Raw genomic sequence first — 11,270 nt, 5'->3', positions numbered from 1 at the left:
TTGCTCTGTTCCCAGGTGGGGAGAGGGAAGAGTGACCTTGGGGCTCGGGCCTTTATTTTAGGGATGGCTTCTCTTCCGATGGGAGCTCATCTCGGTTTGAAGACAGCAGGAGGTAGGGTCGGAGACCCAAGGCCTTCGGCAATCATTTGGTAGAACATCTGGTATGTGCTACCTGCTCAGTAAATCTGTCGGGAATTGTGGACAACTAATAAATGCTCACCCTGAGCAATGCAGGCAGGTTTAAAGAAAATAGAAATCACCTGTATTCCTACCACCTGCTTATATTCGAAGACTTTTCAGACCTTCTGTTACCAGTGTGGACACGGGGGCAGTGGTGTGCTTGTCTGCCGGGTCCCTGCCCAGTCACCACGGGGTGGAGGCTCCAGGGAAGGAGCCTGGGGGGCCCATCTGTGCCCATAGGGCACAGCTCCAGGAACCAGTGAAGGCCTTTGCCAGCCCCTGCCCCTGGCTTTTTTCTGCTTAAGCTAGTCTGAGTTGAGTGCCCCCGTGCTCAAGGGAAGAGTAAGACAGTGCATCTGAGAAAGAATTTTACGAGCTGGCACCTTTATGTATTGATCTGTCATTGTCTTCCCCTTCTGGTTAGAAGCAAGCGCATATTTTTTTAAGGAGAGTTTTGAAATTAAAGCGTACACAATGAAAAATTCATCTTTAGTATCAGCAATTACCCAAAGATAATCCCTATCAGCATATTATTCTATATGTAATCTGTATATATTTATTTCTTGCCATTTAATTTATTTATTTTTCTAAAGGTTTATTTATTTATTTGACGAGAGAGAGAGAGAGAGAGAGAGAGAGAGATCACAAGTAGGCAGAGGCAGGCAGAGAGAGAGGGAGAAGCAGGCTCCCTGCTGAGCAGAGAGCCCAATGTGGGGCTCCATCCCAAGACCTTGAGATCATGACCTGAGCTGAAGGTAGAGGCTTAACCCATTGAGTCACCCAGGTGCCCCATATTTCTTGCCATTTTGTTTAAATATATCTGTCTCCTTAATCTTTTACTGCACATTTAGGACAACAGTTATCAAACAATCCAAACAATTGTTGCTTCCAGCTTCCTTGTTATTAGAAACACCCATGGGATGGACAGCCCTGTACCTACATGTTTGTGCATATCTGTGATAATATTTTTAGGGTAGATTCGTAGCAGGGAATCCTTTGGTTAAAATGTATGAACAGGGGTGCCTGGGGGCCTCAGTCGGTGAAGCGTCTGCCTTGATGCCCAGTCATGATCTCAGGGTCCTGGGATCGAGCCCCACATCATGCTCCCTGCTTAGCGGTGGGTCTCCTCCCTCTTGTTCTCTCTCTGTGATCTCTCTTGCTCTTGCTTTCTCTCAAATAAATAAATGAAATTAAAAAAAAAAAAGAAGTGTATAAATAGTTGGCTTAAACCCTATGAGAAAGAGCTAAAGGGATTAAAGGAGGCTCTGTCTGGCAGGCGTTTCCCCTGGGATGGCAGCAGTGGGCGGAAGGAAAGCTCTTGTCCATAGCACTGTGTCTGACTTGTTCCTTTGACCATGTCTGTGTATTATTAAGATAAAAACAAACATTGCATTATGAAAATTATTTGTTTCCCAAAATAAAGCACAATTACACTCTAAAAAAGACGTGCGGGCATTTTTTAAAAAAAGATTTTATTTATATATTTGACAGAGATCACAAGTAGGCAGAGAGGCAGGCAGAGAGAGAGGAGGAAGCAGGCTCACCCCTGAGCAGAGAGCCCGATTCGGGGCTCGATCCCAGGACCCCGGGATCATGACCCCAGCCAAAGGCAGAGGCTTTAACCCACTGAGCCACCCAGGCGCCCCTGTGTGGGCATTTTAAAAGAATATATGTTACGTACCCATGTGAACAAATTACCCTTCTAAAAAAATTTTTTTTTAAAGATTTTATTTATTTATTTGACAGACAGAGATCACAAGTAGGCAGAGCAGCAGGCAGAGAGGGAGGGAAGAAGGGCGGGGGAAGCAGGCTCCCCACTGAGCAGAGAGCCCGATGCAGGGCTTGATCCCAAAGACCCTGAGATTATGACCTGAGCTGAAGGCAGAGGCTTAACCCACTGAGCCACCCAGGCACCACTACCCTTCTGAAAATTTTTAAAAATTTCTTCTCCTACCAAAAATGTCTAACAGCTCCCTGTTAGTTTCACCAAAAGCTAGATTTTTGTCTTGGTGAAGAGTTTCATTAGAAACAAAGAGTTTCTTTTTCTTTCTTTTTCCTGTGGTAAAATATACATAAAATTTAACCTTTTAACATTGTTAAGTGTCCAGTTCAGTGGCATTAAGTACATTGATGTGGCCATGCAGCCATCCCCACCATCTGTCATCTTGTGAATCTGACACTCTGTCCTCCCTGAACACTAACTGTCCATTCTCCCCCAGGCCCCTGGCGCCCACCATCTCCCTTCTGTCTCTTTGAATTGGACTTCCCCCCAGGAACCTTCTATAAATGGAATCATATAGTATTTGTTCTTCCATGACTGGCTTATTTCACTCAGCGTAATGTCCCCAAGGTTCCTCCATGTTCCAGCAGGCATCAGGATCCCCTTCCTATTAAAAGCGGGCCCACATTCTGCCATGTGGATGGACCCCGCTGTTCATCTGTTGACGGGCCCTCAGCTGTTGTGAGTCATGCTACTGTGTGCAGTGTAGCAATACCTCTTTGAGACCCTGCTTCCAGTTCTCTCAGGTAAAGACGCAGAAGTGGAATTGCTGGGTCGTACAGGAGTTCCATTTTTAGTTATTTGAGGAAATGCCATACTATTTCCCAGAGCGGCTACAGCAGCTTGCACTCCCAACACCGCACAAGCTTCCTGTTTCCCCATGTCTTCCTGAACATGTCATTTCTAATGGCTCCTTGACATTGTTCTAATACACAAGGTACAAAGGCTTTTACCACTGCCTCGTTGTTGATTGTCGACGTTGTTTCATCTTTTCGATATTAACATTGCTTCAGTAACATTTTTGGGCCTCCATCTTTGAATGCCTAATAATGTCGTCCCCAGAGCAGCCCTCCTAAGGCCATGCTAAGTCAAGTGGTTTGCGTCCTTACATCTTTTGATGGGTGCTGCCAAGTTACTCTTCAGGAAAGTAATTCAAGATTTGTCATAACTAGCAATTTTTGGAAGTCCTGTTTCCCTGTGTCCTTACCAGTTCCCATGAGCACGCTCTCTAATCTTTGCTCACCCTCTTAGGCTCCTACTGAACCTCGAGTGTGCTGTTCTTGACTTTGCTGACTCAAAACCTGCTGTGAGCACTCACCTCAGCTGCATCGTCAAGGTCAGGATGCAGGGATCCGAACACAGCATGGGATCACGTGCCGCCTCCCCTCCTGGGTCTGTGGTTTCCTGTCTAGGGAGCGAGGCATGTGGAGTGAGAAAGATTTCCCTTTAACTCATTCTCTGAAGTCTTAAGATTCCCTTCTCTTATATCCCGACTCTGAATTGAGCCCTTCTCAGAGGCCTTCTGCTCAACCAGGCTCTGGCCCCTTTCTCTTCGACTTCCGTGTATTATTCTTTCTTTCTTTCTTTTTTTTTTTTAAATTTACTTGACAGAGATCACAAGTAGGCAGAGAGGCAGTCAGAGAGAGAGGAGGAAGCAGGCTCCCTGCTGAGCAGAGAGCCTGATGCAGGTTGATCCCAGGACCCTGAGATCATGACCTGAGCTGAATGCAGAGGCTTTAACCCACTGAGCCACCCAGGAGCCCCGCTGTGTGTTATTCCTCTTAACTGCAGGTAGCTGAGTATTTAACTGAAGTTCTCTGAACACTCTTCTTTATCATCAGGACACATTTCTTCCCCTTCTCCATGGGAGTGGGAGCCCAGTGGAGAGCCCACTCTGTGCCCTGGGGGTGGGTCTGCTTGTTCTGTCATGACCCGGCAGCTCCTGAAGGCACAGTTTTAAATAGGATGTGGAATTTCCAATGTTGATCATCTAATAAGGGGACAACTGGATGTCAAAGGTTTTGCTCAGGAAAGAACAGAACTGTCCTAGTGGAAGAAGTATGACACCCCATGTAGACCTTGCTTATTAACACAGCAGTCAATGCCAGCCAGGTATCTTCAAGAAGTCTTCCTGACCCTCCTCCCCAGGCTGGAGCTTTTAGCAGGAAATCGAAGACATGATCGTAACTTTACGATGTTCTTAGTTTAGTTATAAGGTCATCAAGAACCAGGGCCCTGTCTTAAGTCCATCTGGGCTGCTGTAGCAGAACACCCTGAACCTGGCAGTTTATAAACAGAAATGTGTTTCCCACAGTTTTGTCCTTACATGGCTGAGAGCAGAGAGGGGAAGTGAGGTCTCTTTTGACCCAGTCTTGGGGGGGTCCATCCTCTTGATCTCATCTAATCCTAATTATCCAAGTAATGGACAGTTAAGTGAACCAAAGAAAATCCTGAAGAAGACCTTCATCTCATTCATGGATACTAAATTACCAGGGTCCCGAGAGCCTATAACCAAGAGCATAGTAAGGGGGCAGAGATAAAAGGAATGAAATCAGCCAAGGACAAAAATGAAAATAAACCAGAAGGAATCAGGATCAGAGAGAAAATGAGAGATACTCTGACTTTACATTCTTTGAAAGATGCATTTTAAAGACATCAAGAGTCCTGTAGTATAAATTTGAATTAATGTGTACCTATAGCCACCCAACTGTCCACTTAGGAATGGCTAAAATGGTTCTGTGTATTTTAATACAATAAGAATGAATCGGAATATAAGCTCTGAATTGGAATATAAGCTCCTAATTTCCTCACTCTGTTCTCTGAAAGGCCCAGAAACAATGACGCCCCCACAGTGATGAGCGCACCTGGCTCCCAGTTCTTGGCTTCTAAAGACCACTCTCCCCTCCAAGGAGTCAGGGCTTCTTAGAGAAGTGGCTGATTCCAGGTTTGAGGAGGGGAGGATGGGCTGGGAGCATCATGCTGTGACATAAAACAAGAAAGTGCTCAAGGAATGATGGAATGTGGCAAAGGGACACAGGAACTACCTTGAAGGGTCGTCTGTTGAACTGGGGACGATTTGAGCTTCAACAAAAGAATTATGATGAAACTGGTTATGACATATAATTTTTAAGATTCAGAGGAGAAAAGGAAGGGAATGGTTGGATGTGATATGGGGGAGGAGAGCTCTTCCTAAGAGAGAAGTGTGAGGAGCTTAGGGCAGAAGAAACAAGGGAGTTGCAAGAGACACCACTTCTTAACTCCCAGCCTGAAAGATGACTTAGGCTGGGGTCGACCAGGGATGCCAGACCCATGGGTGGAAGGCTTCCAGGTGGCAGGACATTATCAGAGGTCCAGAGAACTGTAGGGAACCACCACCAAGAACTTATTAATTATGGAGAAAACGTGCCTTCATGGTGGGGAGATCTGGCAGTCACCACCTTTACTGAGTGACCAAACCCAGCCCCCCAAAGACAATGGCCTCCAGGATAAGACCCACCTGTGAGGCCTCCTTCCTAAAGGGCCAGGTGGATTCTAGCTGACCTCACACACCACAGCCATCCCATAAAATATGCGACTCACATATGTCATCTTTAGAAAGTAAAAATAAACTGCTTTGAGTCATCTTGTGTTTAATGCAATATACCCAAATATTAGCTCTACATGCCATCAGTATACACAGAATGAGATGCTTTACATTGTTTTGTATGAAGTTATTTGAAATCTGGTGTATATTTTACACTTAACCGCACATCTTAATGCAGAATTATTACCTTTCAAATGCTTGATAGCCACATGTGGCCAAAGTGTGGGGCTATGCTCCCTGTCATGGTGAGTGTCTGCAGGGACTCGAAGGGAACAGGGAGCACCTGGCTATATGTCCAGTGCTGGCTGAGTTTAGGCTCTGGGCAGTGGCTCTGCTGCTAAAAAGAACATCCTGTTCCCAGACATCTCTCACCAGGATCGAGCATTCCAGAACTTCCAGAATGGGTATCAGCCAGACTTTCAAGCCCTTCCTGCTGGGCAGCCGACTGCTACCTCACAGATTGACCGGGATCCTTGGGGTCACCATCAAGAGGCAGGCTCATCTCTCCGTACACACTGAGACATGGGACAGTGCAAGTACAGAGAGCCAAAGACTGCAAGAAGATGCTAAAAGCAGACAGAGGGGCAAAAAAGACACATTATGCTCAGAGGAGTGACCTTTAAACAACAACTGACTTCTCAACAGCCAGAATGAAAAGCAGAAGACAGTGAAGTCCAAATCTTTCATCTGCCGCAGAAAAGTATCTGCCAACCTCGGATTCTATACCCATCCAAAAATCCACTGAGAATGAAGACAAAGTAAAGATTTTTTTTGGAAAAACTGAAACAGAGATTTCAGCAATAAAAGGTCCACTAAAAGCAACTCCAGGGCGCCTGGGTGGCTCAGTGGGTTAAGCCGCTGCCTTCGGCTCAGGTCATGATCTCGGAGTCCTGGGATCGAGTCCCGCATCAGGCTCTCTGCTCAGCAGGGAGCCTGCTTCCCTCTCTCTCTCTCTCTGCCTGCCTCTCTGTCTACTTGTGATTTCTCTCTGTCAAATAAATAAATAAATAATCTTTAAAAAAAAAAAAAAAAAAAAAAAGCAACTCCATACAGTATTTTCCTGGCAGAGGACAATGAGCCCAGAGGGAAGACTGGAGATGTAGGAGGGAAGGAAGAGTAAGAAAAAGGGTAAATATGGGAGTCGATTTAAACAAATGTGGATTGTGCAAACCAGCCATGATTGTGTCTGTGTCCTCTGCGGTATGCATGTGTACTTACATAGAATTAAAATATGCAGTGATGATACTCTCAACTGGAAGAAGTTTCAGGGGAGACAGACAGGAGCCACCAAGTCACCCTCGGGGGCTCCTGGCCCACTTGCCTTATTCCCTGTGGCTCTGCCTCATGCCCCACGGGCTCCTACCTGCTTTGGGGTTCAGAATGGGTGCCTACCCCCAGCTGCAGTACCCCATCTGTGGGGGCCACTGGGAGCTTTAAACATCTCCCTCTTGGGGCGCCTATGTGGCTCAATGGGTTATGCCCCTGCCTTCAGCTCAGGTCATGATCTCAGGAATCTGGGATCAAGCCTCGCATCCAGGGAGCCTGCTTCCCTTCCCTCCCCCCACCCCTGCTCTGCCTGCCTCTCTGCCTGCCTGTGATCTCTCTCTCTCTCTGTCAAATACATAAATAAAATCTTAAAAAAAAAAACACTCCCCCCCTCCCTCTGCAGGATGACCACAGGTGTGTTGCTCAGCTTTCATTTCTAGCTCCCCACCCAAACCCATCTTTTTACATCCCCCCCTCAAACAGTAACAGTTTTGTTGCAGAAGACTTGAAAAATACAGAAAGCGTAAGGATTAAGATATAAATCACCTATAATTTCCTTGTTCACAGAGAGTCACTGTTATAGACTTAATGACCAGATCCCTTTTCCATATATGTGTGGGTTGTTTTTATCTTTCTTTAAAAAAATTAAAATGGGGGGGTCCTGCCTTCCATGGCGGTCTGCTCATGCATTGCACACCTTTGTGTTATGAGTGCTCTCCTCAAACAGGATCTGAATGACTGCATAGTTTCCCATCATGTGGGTGTACCTTGATTCATATAGTCACTCCTTCAGTTGTTTCCACATTTTTGTTCCCAGTGTTGCTGTAGCCAGCAACCATCCTCACCCAGGTGTGTCCTGTCAGGAGGTGTCAGCATCTTGAATTATGACTGTATTTGGAGATGGGGCCTTTATACAGAGGTAATCAAGATAAAATGAGGTCTTCAGAGGAGGCCCTCATCAAATATGGCTTGTGGGTGTTCTTATAGGAAGAAGGGATCAGGACCCAAACACACATAGAGAAAGACTATGTGAGGACAAGGGAGAAGACTGCTGTCTACAGGTAGGGAGAGAGAGCTGCCCAGAACCACCCTACCCATGCCTGGATCTTGGACTTCCAGCCTCCACGACTGGAAGGGAACCACCACGAAGGCCTTCATGGTGGGAAGACCTGGCAGTCACCAGCCCGGTCCATTCAGCTTTGTTATGAGCAGCCCCAGCAAACTTACCCTTCGCTGTGTATCCAGCCACCTCCTGGCTTATCAACACACAGCACCGCAGCTGACCACAGCTGCTGCGGGTCAGGACTCCAGGCACAGTGCCACTGCAAAGCCTGTAGTCAGGTACAGCCCTGCTCACCCAGAAACTTGACCCGGCCAGGACCCACTCCAAACACGTGGTATTGGCAGGAATCCATTCCTTGTGTGCTTTTGGACTGAAAGCCCCCTGTTTCTCACTTACTGTTGACCACGTGGGCCTCTGCAACACAGACATCGCAGCCTTTGCTTCATGAACATGTACAGGCTAAGAAAGTGGCAGCCAGCAAGATGAAGACTCCATCTTTTGTAAGCCAATCCCAGGAGCGCCACTTTGGCCTTATTTAGTTGGTTACAAGCAAGGGACCAGGATCAGGCCACACTCAAGTGGAGGGGACTATCCGAGGGCACAAATAGCATCAGTATCACGAGGGATCACCAGGCTGTCGTGTCTGTGGACCACAGCTCAGGACAGCCTGGAGCCTGAACACTGCGGCCTGCTGTCCCCAAAGTGTCAGGGAACGGGGACCTCGAGGCCGAGGCTGGTGGCATATTCTGATGTCTCTTTCCTGAAGGGGGCCCCATCGCTATCCCCTCAGGGGCAATGCTTCTGTGGTGCTGCCGGGCTTCCTTTTATCCCACTGCCTGGGACAACTGACCACAGTGAGAGAAGGTAGAGTTGTGGCTTGTGGGCACGGAGGAGAGGGGTGCCCTGAGCGGGATCCTGAAGGTTCATAACGTGTTCATCACCTGCACCACCCCCCACCACAGCAGCTCTCTCTGCGGCCAACCCACTCCCTGCCTGGCGGGCGGGACAACAGCCCCTCCATGACCGACTGTCCTCTGTGGTCCTCTGCTGGCTTACTGACCTCCCCTCCAGGGGGGTGAGGCTCTGAAGCCCTGGACCCTTCGCCAGGGCGTGCTCCACCCTAAGCAGGAGGTGCTCTACAGACCTCAGCGGCAGGGGGCGGCCCGTGGTCCTCTCTTTGAAGGACTGCCCGTTAGGGTCGGGCAGTGGTTCTTGTGGGTGGCGCCTCTCGGATCAAGGCTGTGCGCCAGCCACAGCCTCTGCGGGCAGCAGGCACTGACCCGCAGGTTTTGGCCCCGTGCCTGCCCTAGGCCCTTCCTTGCCCTCCGCAGGCCGTCTCAGCGAGGGGCGGTGCCTGGGCTCCCTGCCTCCCCGACGCGCACCCTCGGGCTGGACCCGGCTCACGCACTCTGCCCTTCCTCCTCGCACCGCTGAGTCCCTCCCTCAGCGCTCGCCTCGCTGGGGGTCTCCGGCTCCCAGCCCACCGCCCGTCCTCCCTGCGACCCCAGGCAGAGGCGACAAGAAAAGCTGCGCTGGGAAGACCGTCCCGGACGCTCCCGCCTCCGGCTCCTGCCCCGCGCCTCCAGTGGCAAGTGCTTCCCCGCTGCGCCCCCTGCCGCACCCCGCCCCTTGGCCCGCCCCGCCCCGCCTTCTGCCCCGCAGCGCCCCGCCCCTCTCGCCCTGCACTCTGCCCCGCCCAGTCCTCTGCCCAGCCCCTTCCCCCGCAGGGGTTTTTCGCCGCCGCGCCCCCGACCCCGCCTTCCCCCCCCCGCACCCCGCCCTCTCCGCCCCAGCCCCCCTTTTCCCCGCCCCTCTCGCCTTGCCCTCTGCCCCGCCCCCGTCCTCTGCTCCCCCCTTCTCGCAGCAGGGGTTTTCCCCGCCCCGCCTCCACCCAGTCTTCTGCTCCGTCGCGCCCCCTACTCCGCCCCGTCCTCCGCCTCCCGCGCCCCGCCTCTCCCGCCGTTAGTGTTTCCCTGTCGCGCCCCCTGCCCCGCCTCCCACCCTCCGCTCCGCCCCCTACCCCGCCCCGCTCCTTATCCCGTCCCGCCCTCCGCCCGCCCAGACCCGAGAGCGGTGCTGTGATCTCAGCAGCCAGGCTGCCCTGGGAAGCCAGCCGGCGGATGCGGGGGGCGGGCCGGCACCTCGGCCAGCCATTGGCAGAGGTCGCCGCCACTGGCTGTCAATCCTGCTGGCTTGGCCTGGCCCCGCCCCGCTGGCGCAGCGTCGAGGGACGCACGGCCGCGAGGGCTGCCGGGACGGGTCCAAGATGGCCAGGCTCCTCGGTTCCGCTCCTGTTGGCGGCGTCGAACCCCATTCATTGCCGCGCTGCTAAGCGGCGCCGCGGGTCGGCTCGTGGGCTCGGGTTCTGTCCCCGCGGGGCGGGAGGCCGCCATGGCGACCCTGGAGAAGCTCATGAAGGCCTTCGAATCCCTCAAGTCCTTCCAGCAGCAACAGCAGCAGCAGCAGCAGCCTCCGCCGCCGCCGCCTCAGCTTCCTCAGCCGCCGCCGCAGGCGCAGCCGCCGCCGCCTCAGCCGCAGCCGCCCCCGCCCCCGCCGCCGCCGCCGCCCCCCGGCCCGGCCGTGGCCGAGGAGCCACTGCACCGACCGTGAGTACCGGCCCGTTGCAGCTCCCGACCCCGCGGCCCCCGGACTCGGCGCGCACCGTCGCCCTTCACCCCATGCCGGGGCCCTGTCCGGGTCCGCAGGCGGGCACGGAACCCCGCCTCTCCCGGCGTGCGAAGTTAGGGGAGGAACTCTCTGCTTTGTATTTGCGAAGACCGGGCTGTGCCGTGAGCCGAGACCGCCACTTCCCTTCCCTCTCGGCGTCCCAGCGAGGGAGGGGCGCTGAGGTCCCGGACACCTCGCGACCAGCCGGGCTTGGGAGCCGGGGTGCTGGGAGGGGGTGATGACATCATGCCTGGAGGCCGCCGGGGGCGGGGATGGCGGACTGCGGTCCCGGCCCAGCGGGATTCCGGTCCAGGGGGCTCTTGGCGCCGCGGGTACCTCAAAGCTGGCTTCCCGCATTCTCGAGGCGTGTCGGCTAGTCGGGGAATCGCACGGGTAGAGTCGGGAAGAGACCCTCTGTCTCAGCTCCAGATGATCTGCAGGCCCTTGAGTAGTGGGAGCCAAGTAAGTGGGGAGTTGCTTAGGAGGTCGTTATTAAGACGCGAGAGAGAATAAAATTGACTTGAATCTTAGGAGGAGTCGGAGTTTAGTTTCCTGCCTGTCTTCAGCTGGACGTACAAACCGTTGCCGAGGGAGAGGTTAATTGCTGCTGAGGTGAGGATGCGCATTACACCAGCGCTGTGGTCCAGCTTGCTTGCAGCCCCCATGGGCGGCTCCTCTTTTCTTCTTTGGACACGGCCTGCTACTGTTTGAAAGCTAGGGTTCTGCTGCTT

At 52.2% G+C, this 11,270-nt stretch overlaps 1 protein-coding gene across 3 annotated transcripts in view; it reads left to right on the top strand.

Annotated features, from left to right (window-relative positions):
* The first annotated feature begins 10,149 nt into the window (after positions 1–10,149).
* HTT (huntingtin) overlaps positions 10,150–11,270 on the top strand; it is a 138,802-nt gene continuing 137,681 nt past the window's right edge. For all 3 annotated transcript variants that reach the window (XM_044267886.1, XM_044267885.1, XM_044267884.1), the window contains exon 1: positions 10,150–10,478. In XM_044267886.1, the coding sequence (XP_044123821.1) occupies positions 10,264–10,478 (215 nt within the window). In that variant the 5' untranslated portion in view covers positions 10,150–10,263. The remainder of the gene's footprint in view (positions 10,479–11,270) is intronic.

This window comes from Neovison vison, chromosome 11, assembly GCF_020171115.1.
Source record: "Neovison vison isolate M4711 chromosome 11, ASM_NN_V1, whole genome shotgun sequence".
Taxonomy (NCBI): domain Eukaryota; kingdom Metazoa; phylum Chordata; class Mammalia; order Carnivora; family Mustelidae; genus Neogale; species Neogale vison.
Note: the sequence above shows the minus strand (reverse complement) of the source record. Positions and strands in the feature narration are given on the sequence as shown.